The sequence below is a fragment of the Schistocerca gregaria genome, chromosome 8, assembly GCF_023897955.1.
Source record: "Schistocerca gregaria isolate iqSchGreg1 chromosome 8, iqSchGreg1.2, whole genome shotgun sequence".
NCBI lineage: Eukaryota > Metazoa > Arthropoda > Insecta > Orthoptera > Acrididae > Schistocerca > Schistocerca gregaria.
The window spans coordinates 131,809,227-131,822,077 of NC_064927.1; the positions used below are offsets into that span (position 1 = coordinate 131,809,227).

At 36.8% G+C, this 12,851-nt stretch overlaps 1 protein-coding gene across 1 annotated transcript in view; it reads right to left on the reverse strand.

Moving 5' to 3' along the window:
* Positions 1-1,007: 1,007 nt before the first annotated feature.
* Positions 1,008-12,851, reverse strand: part of LOC126284070 (scavenger receptor class B member 1-like) — a 322,022-nt gene continuing 310,178 nt past the window's right edge. Inside the window, exons 9-10 of the mRNA XM_049982699.1 lie at positions 4,777-4,902; positions 1,008-3,540 (exon numbers count right to left, since the gene is read on the reverse strand). Coding sequence (XP_049838656.1) covers positions 3,313-3,540; positions 4,777-4,902 — 354 coding nt within the window. The 3' untranslated portion in view covers positions 1,008-3,312. The remainder of the gene's footprint in view (positions 3,541-4,776; positions 4,903-12,851) is intronic.

The following is a 12,851-nucleotide window of genomic DNA, read 5'->3' on the forward strand; positions in this document are numbered from 1 at the left end:
GAATCCATGTTATGGATGGTGACACAGGAGAAATAGGTCCTGACATGTTGCGGATAGCTATTAGCCACTGACGTTCTTCTGTACGAGTACTATGCAACTAGAAAATGTATTTCATATTATATTGGTTTGGACGCATGTACACTGTTAATAACATCAACTCAGTGTCTTATTTTCATTGTACTTAAAAAAATCTGTACGAAGTGGCACAGAGAACAGTACTCTCAACATCCGTCATGGATTGGTAAATCGCACCAACGACCTATCTTGGTGATATCTGGCACCATCTATGAACTATTCAATAAGTAATATACGCCACATACCTTCCCACCTGATTATATATACAAGTCAATGTCAGTAGATACAGCATACATCATTCGCCTTCTAGTTGTATTTCAATTTTGTGTGTCTGATTTAGCCTGTGTTTTTAGAGATTAACAAAACAATTGGCTCACAAGGGGTGAACCAAGAGTTTGTATATCTTATAATGTTTGCAGTTAAACGTGACATTAAGCTACTACAGCAACGTCAAAAATCTTACCTCTATTTTGTTTTATTTTATTTTATTCCCACGCAAAATTTAAGTTTTATTAGAGACCGTAATTGCTTTATTTTGAAGGTTATGTATCGGCAGAGGGCGTCACACAGGCAACTGATGTGTTCCCTGCAAAGCATACCTTTAGTACACAGAGACATTAATCACTGTGGCAAGAACATCAACAACAGGTGTACAAGTACTAGAGCATGCGTGACAATTCCGAAATACTGGTACATAATTGAATGCACAAGCTATGTTGGCTACTTCATGACTTGTAATTTTTGTATACTATGCTCTGACTATGTATTTCTTGTATTCTTAGTATGTGTAATAGCTAGTTACTAGGCAAAATCTGGATCTGTTATAATAAAGCTAAAATTTTGAGCGTTCCTTCCCATGTTTTTTAAAATTACATAACTGCTACTGAACGAAAACTCGAGATTACATGTGTAGGGAAATCAAAATGCACATCTCTTACAAATTATTTATTGTCACCTTCATGAAGACAGAAATAAGATTTAAAAATATCATAAAAACTTTTATTAATATCTTTCACTTGTCTTACATGAAGTGTATAGATTCCTCTGAAAGTATAATTCACTTTTATTAAAATACATAATTATCTTAGAGTACAATGAACAAAGTAGATATGCGAGTAACCTGTTTCCAAATCAGAATAATCATATTTCATATAAAATGCAAGCAATTGTTGTCCAAAGATACTTTTTACTTTCACACAAATATTCACGCACAACATATAGGAACTTAGAGAAGCAAGTCCTGACTACACAGAAACTTGCCATCAGACATAATACAAGAGATGATGACCACGTGACGATATGGTGCTATTGTGGTATCGAGGTAGATTGGACTTATTTATTTGAAAAGATGAAACCATTGCAGGCTGTTGAAAGTCATGTGAGGAAAAACGAACGGATCACATTTTAATTGGAACATTTTCTTATTTCCTGTGCCATCAACGCAGTTCAGAAATTGATTGGAGAACTAGTAGGAATAGCAGGCGACTGACAGAGCACTGATTCTTTCACCAGGAACAACAAGATTCAGCGACTTAAAAAGAAAATGAAAGCACTAGTAAGCAAAATATGTAAGAAGCAGTGGAGCGATGGTTGGGTACAGAAAGGCACCTATAAGAACATAGGAGAGAACGTGTGCCAATAGCAGGAAATAACAGTAAGGAAAACTGACAGGGCTAATTTTTAACACAAACGTGAATCCATAAATGGTGGCACTTACAGGACGCAGTGGGAACTGTTACTGGACGAAAACTTCAAGTCAGATTTTCGTGTGTCATCCATTACCAGTAATAGTATTACTGCAACAAATGCACTTCGTTCAGATTCATTGGCGGAATAATTAAAAATAATAGGTTTGTGTCTTTCCCAGTGCGGAATGCTGACAACGGTGAAAGTAAGTTGTTGCAAAAGGCACAAATAAAAATTCTACAGCATAAAAACTGTGTTATAAGCATTTTAAGTCGGGTGATACTTACACTACTAGTGAAATAATGTCAACACAGGAAACTCAGCAATCACCAACTCACAGTATATTAATTTCCACGTCACAAAATTCCGTGTGATATCTACTACTCCTAAACAGAGCAGGATGATAATGTATTCCAATAAGCATATACAAAATATATTCTTTCTGAACTTTATAGGTGGAAATCTGTGTTGTATGAAGAGGTACTGGAAAGACTGGGAAACATAAATATTCTGCGGAATACAAGTAGTCGGTAAGAAAAACAAAGGTACTATGAAGATGATCAATATGTCTGCCAAAAGTTAAGTGACTTTTTAAGAAGTGGTTGTCGATTATTGTCTGATAAGTCTTGACCACTGAGAATTGCGTGTGTTGCTCTTAGATGACAAAGAACTGCCGCAGCAGTTGAGTAAAGAGACTGCAAGTATGTTCACTATTTCAAAGTAAATTGGTACAGGCCGAAATATTTGCGCGCAGGTAATATGCTTGTAATTCATTAGCAGCAATATATTATATACCTAAAACGATTCTAATCGGTCACTGACCAAACAATTAAATTCTGTCGTAAACAGTAAATGTGCAGTGAACGATAGTTGTGGTACGCCATACCGACATTCGCAACATACGCAGATCAACAGACTATTTGCTGCCTTGTGCACGTAAAAGTCCTTCAGTCCAGACGCTCATAGCTAACAATGTTAGTTCCTATTGTGACAATCTGCGCTCTTTACTCCAATGTGACCGTCACATTTGAAGGAAGTGAGATCATATAGGCACCTGGAAGCTACCTGACAGTTTTGAAGTATGAAATGTCGATTTAAGCATACGTTGGTAAAATTCTTTCTAGAATCTCGCGTTAAGGGCTTAACAACCCACCAGAGATTGGCGGGTGCTCCACGGCCATTGTCAGTTCTCCCATCCCCGTGAAATCATGTACTTGTACACAAGCATAGGTTTGTAAATGCTGCGGTACAAATGTTTGAAACTAATATTTAGTACAGAGCATTACAGAAGTGCCATTCACGTCCACACACGCTTGTATTTTCACAAGACATTGTCTGGCTGTGGTGAAGATTGTCGTCAGTGGTAGCCGCTCACTAACAAAACGATCCAGCTGGACGGCTTCACATAATCTGTCACCGAATCAAATTCTAGGTACACTGTTTCTGGGAAACACTTTGAGCACAGTTTTTTGGCATATTCGTTGACTCCGTGGATCCTGAGGTCCTAAAGTGTTGCCTAGAGCCTTTATCACAGTAAGTAACAGAGTCCACTCAACACTCGGATGAAGACGTTGATGGCATTAGATCCAGCGAACTGTATGCACACTTAGGTTCATGCGTCGTACGCCGCCTGTTGAAGATAACTGCAGTCACCCCTAGAATGAAGGCAGAGCCGCCTAGTGTCGTCATGAAGAAGCTCATCCACAGCTGCAACTCAGGGAGGATGTTCACAGTGAAATACATCAGGTAGTAGATGTACCCCGGCAAGCTCACCTGGTGCTGAAACAAACGGGTTGTCAAAATTTAGGCTATAAATACAACAAAAGTTTAGAAAGCAGTAACACCAGTAAGAATGATTGTTATTTTATCCAATGTGAATCTAGCTGAACTTGGCATCAATTAACAGTTGTCAATGAAGAATGCAACTTGCGACAGATAGGTCTAAAGGGTTTTACTGTAAGGAAATTGCCGGTTTCAAGCTATCGCGTCCCTCTTGAGACAGCCAACTTTCTTATTACTGTAATGTATTCTTCAACAGTATGTCGGCCACTCCTGCACTGCATAGAAATATTTGATTATTTAGCGTCACTTTACACTTTTCCCTTTTCACTTGTGACTGCTTGAACCTTGCTGAGGAAACCTCTGTGAGGTGTCTGAATGTCTGTGCAGGTAGAGGAGACCATTTTTCCTCAAGAGTCAAAACCAATGAAGGTAGTGATGGTGGACGCTAGGATCTGGAGTGAATCCGAACGTTTTAGCTCGTTCCAAAGGTGTTCCAATGGGTTCAGGTCTGGAATCTGAATGGGCCAGTCCATTTCTGGAATGTTACTGTCCACAAACCATTGCCCAACAGTTGCTGCTTTATGACAGGTAACGCACTGCTAGGCTGAAACAATCGTCGTCTCCGCATTACTCCCGTCCCACAAAATGTGTTCATAACCTTTCATATTTAACGTTTTCTCAAACACTGTAATAGATCAGTAGGTCTAATTACTAATGGCTTACTGAATCTAACTGGGGAGAAAGGGCAGGATGTGAGTAAAATTTGGCGTAGGCTAAGGTATGAAGGAATATTAATTTGGTAATGGAGGCGAGTATGATGGGTAACAATTGTAGGAGACTTAGCATTGACTAAAACTGGCTAATTCAAAAGGATTTATGTTCCAGAAAGTATCTAGAGATGAAGAGACTACCATGAGATAGACACGTATAGAGATGTACACCAAACAATTCTTCGGAATGGAATCCACAATGACAGCAAAATAACAAATTTGAGATTGTTCATCATGACTCCTATAATTCAACTATGTCTGAGCTCCTGGAAATCCAAACACTATTGCTTAACTACTGAAAAAAGTACTAATATTCAGTGGTTTCAAATTGTGATCTAGTTCCTCTTTTAAAAGTTTGACAATTACAAACAGTAAAATTCTGTTACTAATTATCCTCATTTTGTATTAAGCACTTACATCAGATCACATATCAATTCAAATTTTATGGAGGCATTATACTTACATATTCTGCCCAGAACATGGGAACAGCAAGGTCGCTGAACCTTTGCAGCTTAGGCATCCCAGATAGTCGTCTTACAATTAAATTTGACTGACTTCTTGCACAACTTTCCATAGGTATCCCGGTAATCTGCAACAAAATATAAACAATGCAGAAACATTTTCACATCTTACAACACAACTTCTCACCATGAATAATGCATGAAATCTATATATTGTTTACAGCATAAGAAATATCATAGTTCACAAAGAAGACATTTGGAGTGATCCCTTCTGTTTTGCAAGTATTTTTAGGTATTTTGTTATGGACTGATACATGTTATATTTCAGCAGAGTAAACAGAGTTAACAAACGTTTTTGAGTGGGATCCGCATTTGGCAAAATACAATTTTGTTTTTTGTCCCAGATATTTTTCACTGTAATTACAGCATCATCAGTGGGTTTTTTTATTATTACAGCAGTTAAACATAAGGAATGTTCTTTACCGTTTAAATACATGTAAATATTAGTTTCTAAATCGTAGTTACAGGTTTTTGGAGAGCACATAAAATTTTATATTCACACCTTCTTACCAAATGGTGTGGTTTTCCTGCTGTATTACGTTTTTCTTTACAGTTTGTCACCTGCAACTATATACAACTTAATGTAGGCATAGCATTTATGCTGAAATTACGATTTCTAAACTGTTAAGGCTATTCCTGAAATTAATAATTCATGTTAAAAATTGTGTGTGTGTGTGTGTGTGTGTGTGTTTATCTATTTACATTGATTCACTTACGGTTCCTTCTTCATTGTCAAATTAAATATATTGACTTGTCCTTGTTACTGTTACTGTCACTGTTTACCAGCTGTAATAACAAGATGGCAGACAGTGGAATAGTAGAAGGTGTGAAAACGAGATGGCAGACAGTGGAAATTACTCACAGAGAAGTGCATGTATGTGTGTGTGTGTGAGAGAGAGAGAGAGAGAAGAAAGAGGGGGGAGAGAGAGAGAGAGAGCGAGAGGTGTGTGTGTGTGTGTGTGTGTGTGTGTGTGTGTGTGTGTGTGTGTGTGTGTGTGTGTGTGTGAGCGAGAGAGAGAGAGAGAGAGAGAGAGAGAGAGAGAGGTGGGGACAGGGAGAGAGTAGGTTTGAGGATTTATCATTATTATCCTTATATATAAAATTCTCTTGTCACAGAGGTACTTGTCATACGCCTCCGAAACGGCTCCATCGATTCTGATGAAATTTTGCGTGTATGTTCGGTAGGTGTGAGAATCTGTTCCGATCTATTTTTCATGCCCCTAAGTGATAAGGGTGGTGCGCCCCAAAAACTTTTTCTTATTTTTTGGAAAGAACTTTTTATTTTTATTTTTTGATGATGTGGCATTACAAAATACACACAACCCTTAATTTTCATCCTTCTACCACGAACCTTTATTTTTAATACCGATTTTAGTAATATAATAATTTTCAACCACGGTCAATACCTGATCAATTATCAGCTGAAAAAAGAAACTAAAAGTGAAACATAACGTAAATTGATACACACACTCTTGCACACACACACACACACACACACACACACACACACACACACAGACAGACACACACACATGAATTATTATTTCAGGCATAGCCATAACTGCTTAGAAATCGTAATTTTTGCGTAAATGTTGTGCCTACATTAAGTTGTATATAGTTGCTGGTGACAAACTGTGAAGAATAACGGCCGCTGTAAAAACGTAATACAGCAGAAAAACTACACCATGTGGTAAGAAGGTATGAATACAAAATTTTATGTGCTCTTCAGACACCTGTAATTACGATTTAGAAACTAATATTTTTATGTATTTAAACAATAAAAAATACTCTTAATGTTTAACAGCCATAATAATATAAAAAACACTGATGATGCTGCAACTGCAATGAAACATGTTTGGGTCAAAAAGAAAATTGTGTTTCGCTAAAGGTGGACTCCATTCAAAAACATATGTTATTGTTAAAGGAAACACAAAAAATAGAGCTTCAACATCAAGATCATAGACTTTATATAATTCATAAAACTGAGCCAATTGAAAATTATGTCAAAATACTAGTATAAACTATTAGCAAAGAAAGTGGAAAAACTGTTAGAAGTGGACCTAGGAGAAGATTAGTTTACATCCTGGAGAAATGCAGGAGAATACGAGGGAATACTCTCCCTACAACTTCTGTTTGGATATTCATTAACCAGATGGAAACGTACATCTATGGCACATATGGTAAGTTTTCCAGAGTGGTGACTGAAATACACTCTTCAAAATTCAGAAGGGAGCAGTGATAAAACGCAGGGAGTGAAAGGTTCTTCACAACTTCTACAGAAAGATTCAAAACGTGTGCAGTGGTAGCAGTGAGTGAGAAGGGAATAAGGGAGGTTTATAATCTAAGCCCAATGTTATTCAACCTATATATTGAACTTTTAGTGAAGAAAACCAAAGGAAAATATGGAGAAGGAATTAAGTTCATGGATAAGAAACAAAAATTTTGAGATTTGGAAAAAACACAATATTACTGCCAGAGACAGCAAATGACTTGGAAGAGCAGCTGGATGGAAAGAGCAATGTCTTAACAGAGGGATATAAAACGTAAAGAAGGATAATGGAATGCAGTCGAATTCAGTCAGGCGATGCTTGGGGGGAAATTGCTAGGGAATTAGACATCAAAAGCAGTAGACGAGTTTTGCTATTGGGACATTTAAATAAACGATGATGACCAAAATAGAGGGGGTATGAAATGGAGATTGACAATGGCATGAAAAGCACTTCTAAAGAAGAGCCATTTGCTAGCATAGAATTAGATGAAAGTGTTAGGAAATATTTACCGAAGTTACTGGATGATTAATTGTTATTGGATGATAAACAGCCCTGACAAGAAAAGATTTAAAAATTTCATGCTATAGAAGAATACAGAAGACTAGATACGTAGATAATGAAACGAATGAGGAGGTACTGAATAGAACTAGAGAGAAAAGAAATTCGTGGCACAATGTGACTTAAACAAGAGATCAGTTGATCAGACACTTTCTGAGACATCAAGTGATCATCATCAGTTTAGTAATGGAGGGGTGCGTGTGGGGTAGAAATTGTAGAGGGAAATGAATACAGGAAGTGTGTTCTAATTGATTTAAATTACAGCAGGTATTTGGAGTTAAACCAGTAAATAATGCCCACACTGTTAAGCTTAGCACTCATGGCTATGTGAAATAATTACTCGTATTTTTCTGCTATCAATTTATTTCTACATGGATTTAAACAATATATACTTAATACAATGTGGCAGTCTTGTACTAGATGCATGACAATCTCTTCATAAGAGTCATGTATCTGAAACTGGCATTTGGTAAGTGACAGCATTTGTTGCACACTGGCATGTCCTATCTTGTTAGAGCTGAAAGATTTCGAGTTTTTTAATTCAGATATCTTATTAAGCACATTACCCTAATTTTTCTGTATTATGCAAGTATATTTACGTTTCTGCCATGGTACCCATTCTTTTACTTTTTGGTTTTGCACAAAATTTCAAAACTGGCTTCGATTTTCGAACTGTAGGTAGTGTCTGTAATTTATGCTGCTACTGCTTATTTGTTACATTTCTTCAGTATGTAGCAGTCTGTATGTTTCTTACATCACGTTCTAAAATTTCTGACTGTCTGGCTTATTTGTCACGTTGGCTGCATGCCATTTAGTAAATGCTATATACTATGCAGCAGTCTGTATGTTTCTTACATCAAGTTCTGAAATTTCTGACTGTTTGGCTTATTTGTCGCATTGGCTGCATGCAATTTAGTAAATGCTATGTTGTGAGTCAGCTTTCTACTTAGGAAGCATGGAGGAATATGACTCAAGACAGCAATCAGCAAAGGAAGCTTGCTAATTAATGAATGAGAAACAAGCTGCCTACGAATAAATACATAGATAAGAACAGTAATATCCATAAATTTTTTTTTACCAGTTCTAAATGCAGCAGACATCTCATTAAATCAGACTGAAACAGCACTGCTAAAACAGGGCACGAAGCCTAGTATAAATCCAAATAACAATCACAACAATTCAAAATATACCATATGCTTACTAATATATCAACATTTCCTACAAAACTTAATAACTCTGAACAAAGAGTGCTAGGTCACAAGGACAGTGAAAGAATACAAAGACACATAACATTAAAGCAACAAATGCAAATAATATTGTAATAAATGCAGTAGAATCCATCAGTAACAATTTGTAGAATTATGAGGCCTTGGCTGCCAAAGCTGATAAAGGCTCCACAGTGGGTAATTATTCTGAATAATAATGATATACTGGAAGCAACTAAAATTCTTTTCAAACAACCACATACCAAATTTTAAGCTGAAATAAACAAGTGCCTCAGCAGAAGAAACGTCCTCTCCTCTAAGAACTATGTATGTGGCCTTACTGTAGTGAATCCCGCAGCCTCTAGGCTCAGACTACAACCAAAAATTCATAAGGTCATCATAATGATCAAATCTAATGTCAGCACAATTAATACCCTAGCTCACAAATTAATTATAGGTTTACGTGGCTTGCTAGTTGAAAAAATACATACTTAATAATCTTTTTCCATAAAGAGAACTAGACATATAATAGTATAAATGAGCTGACTATACCATCTCAAGGTAAGTTTTTATCCCTACACATTGCAAAATTCTACAGCAGCACAGTGGTGAAGCGTCCATTAAGACTCTGAGGCTGAACCTACCCAAAAACTTCCAGATTAATTTCTCCAAATTTTAATTTAACTTAATCTAATCTGGTTACGCATTCTCGTAAATGTTTTCAAATATTTTATGTTAGGATGCACCCACGAGTAATCTGCATTACTCCTCTACGTTCGCAACCAATCACATCAGAATTCTGTGCTTGTTAGCAAAATGTGCAGTAAGCCCATTTCTGTCATGTGGCGGAATGAGGGTTTCTACAGCGTGGATACATGTTTCAGAAGCTGGTGTTTGATTTTCTTCTGCTTCTCGCCAGTAGGTGAATACATACCTAAGTGGAATGACAAGTAGTTGGGCAGTTACCTAACAGATAGTGCCACTTCGTAACATCTAGTAATTTAGCAGAAAACCGGTCAGAATGAGAGACCATTAACTCTTAATTTAGCTGATTATTTAAATCAGAAAGAACAAAGAGACATTCATAATCCACAGAATATAAATGTGAATACATCATTGGATGTTGCTGCAAGATGATGGAAGATAATCTATACATTTTTATTGAACCTCTGATTGAAATTTAGTAGCCTTTCTTATTTCAAACTGTGATAGTTCTGCAGCGTATCTGTAGGTTTTCATATCAACAGTACTATATGTGCTTGTGGTGAAAGCTGGAACATGGATTCTGTTGTTACAATGCAGTAAGCATTGGTAGTGATTAACTAATAAGTGAGGTATATTTCGTTGTGCTCTATGATGTGTGAGGTGTCATCGTCAATTTGTCTTGTCATTGTGTTTTCGAAATTATTATCTTGTAATGCATAGTATTGCTGACTACATAAAATTGCGTTTATTTCATCACAAGGTCCACTGAATTCTATAATTGAAAACCCTGCACTCTTCTCTCATCTTTCTTTGGAAGATGAAATCGTGTAAAAAGAACGAAATGCAACGCCAAGTCTGTCCGGTAAAACATCTTACGTAAAATTTGTAAAACGTTTCCAAACACAATGTCACATTGCCAAACCGTCTTAAGTAGTAGCGTTGTAAGAAACAACCTTTTTTTGTTTTTACAGTGTACTATTTTGAATAGGTAATGAAGGTTTTGTATGGCGTAAGTGGGGGATAGGCGAAGAGAGTCTTCTACATTTCCCTTAGAAAGTTAAGAACCATGAATTTTCAGTTCACATATTATAGAAACTGTACAACAGAATCATCTAGGTACAGTAAGCACTCAGAACGTTGTTCGAGATGGAACACTCCTGGAAGTTTTGAAACACAATGGGAAATATAAGGATGAGACTTACTTCGACTGCTTGCCTTTTAGCACGACAAGTTAGTTCTTCGGAATCATGACAAAGTTAAGGTCTATGTAAATAAATGAAATATTTACAACTTGGAATTTCTTGGCAGAAGAAGAATCATACATGAAGGGTCATTCAGTATCTGATGGAGTATTTGAAAAGCACTTGTCACACAGAATGAGTTAATAACTCGCATTACGGATGTCGTTAAAAGCAGCCCTTTTGTATCAGTACAGACCCGCGAAACAACGGATGTCTCAATTTACAAATCAGCTTAAATGTATGAGAGATTCGTCGGATTTTATACAGATCCGAACACCGGGGTGCACAAGCGACAGCCATTGTTTTGTTGCAGGTGCTAAGCGGTTGGAATATTGACAAAAACATATTAGTATCAAAAAAGACAGCAAAAGTGCAATGGCAAGGAAACATTATTCTGTTGTGAAACAAACATATCCTCGGGATCTCTTTATCCACTGTTACTCACATCAGTTAAACCTAGTCTTCCGCTATGCTTGTAAAAAATTACGCAAGATAAAATTTTGTGGCAAATGTATTAGGTCTCATGGAATTTGTATCGTTCCAGTAAAAGAAGCGAACTTCTGATAGATAGGGGCTTTAAACTAAATCGTTTGTAACGCCAGAAATGCATATACTCCTATTTCTATCTATTGTACTATAAATTTCTTCCTTATTTTGTTAGCTAAAGAAATGACATTTCTGTGTCCTTATATGTTGCAACTGTTTTACAGTTATATACTTTTATGTCAATGTACAATTGTTTTGTTTTGTAAATATTATTTGTGTGTTTACGTTGGGTCTTGCCTAGGGAAAACTATGCTATCGAACGATTACATCGATTGGTCGTTTAGGATCTTGGGTAGTGTTAACTCTGCCGCCTGGAGCACGGGCAGGGGGGAGTGTGGCTGGAGTAGGGCGGTGGAGCAGGTGCGTTGAGTGATGCTCCCGCCAGTTGCCGCGCTTTCGGGGTTTGGCAGCATGTAATTGCGCTCGACTTGCTACGATAATTTCTGGCACGGGGTAGCAGATGGGAAACGTTAGCTGGCACACATCAAGAACCCGTTTCGCCTGGTGAACGTGTCGAGAAGAAGGCGCGCCAACATCCAGCTTATGCAATAACGACAGCCGAAAATAAGTGATTGTCGCCACCTCTTCGAAAGACGACTTCAGACATTCAATCAACCAACAATGGAGACTGAAAGCACCTAAAGTTTTAGAACTGTATGGCCGACCTCAACTTTTCAAACTGTTCCATTTGCATCATTAAAATACAGAAACTTTGTTGCTCATTGTCCCAAATGCATTACCAAGCAGGGTAACTTCTTTTTCCGAAATGAACCCGAGTATCGTTGAAAGTCAGATGCCAGCATTAAAGTAATATCATTTCATTTCACTGCTTTAAATTCAAAGTTGAGTTAAAGTATTCATAGCTGGCTACAATAACCAAACAGAACAATATTTAGGTTACACGATCACAAATTAGGAGTGCGAGTTTTGTTACCATATTTTAGCTTAGCAGTGACTGCAGCTCAGCTTGGTATGTACTAAATTTTACTATTGTTATTTGTTTAAAAATCATTTAATTCATGTTCGAAGTTATTTCTAAATTGTGTAGATTCAAGTTGCTTTTGAGATGATTGTTGAGGTAGCCCAAGACTAATCTTATTTTATTGAATTTTGTAGTGCTTCAGAATCAAAGTACACTATTAATATCAGTCACTAAATTAACTTTCAATTTTCAGGTTTTATTAATTCTTTTGCTAAATTAAGTCAGAGTCTAGCGAAATTTATTACTTGTGACATACATTCAGTTTCGACACAACACATGTCAACCTTCAGTTGCCACGGTTTTAGTGCTAATTATATGTGCATTAACCTTTCTTTTTCAATTATTATAGCAGTTGTCCATAGGACTGGCGACTGTATTTTTTTTCCAAATCACAAATATCTAATTAACGCCAGTTAATTGTTAACATAACGACAGCACATTTACTTTCTTTATTAACTTTAGTCTTTTTCAAAATTAATTTCCACCAATATCATTTGCATTTTTCCTTTC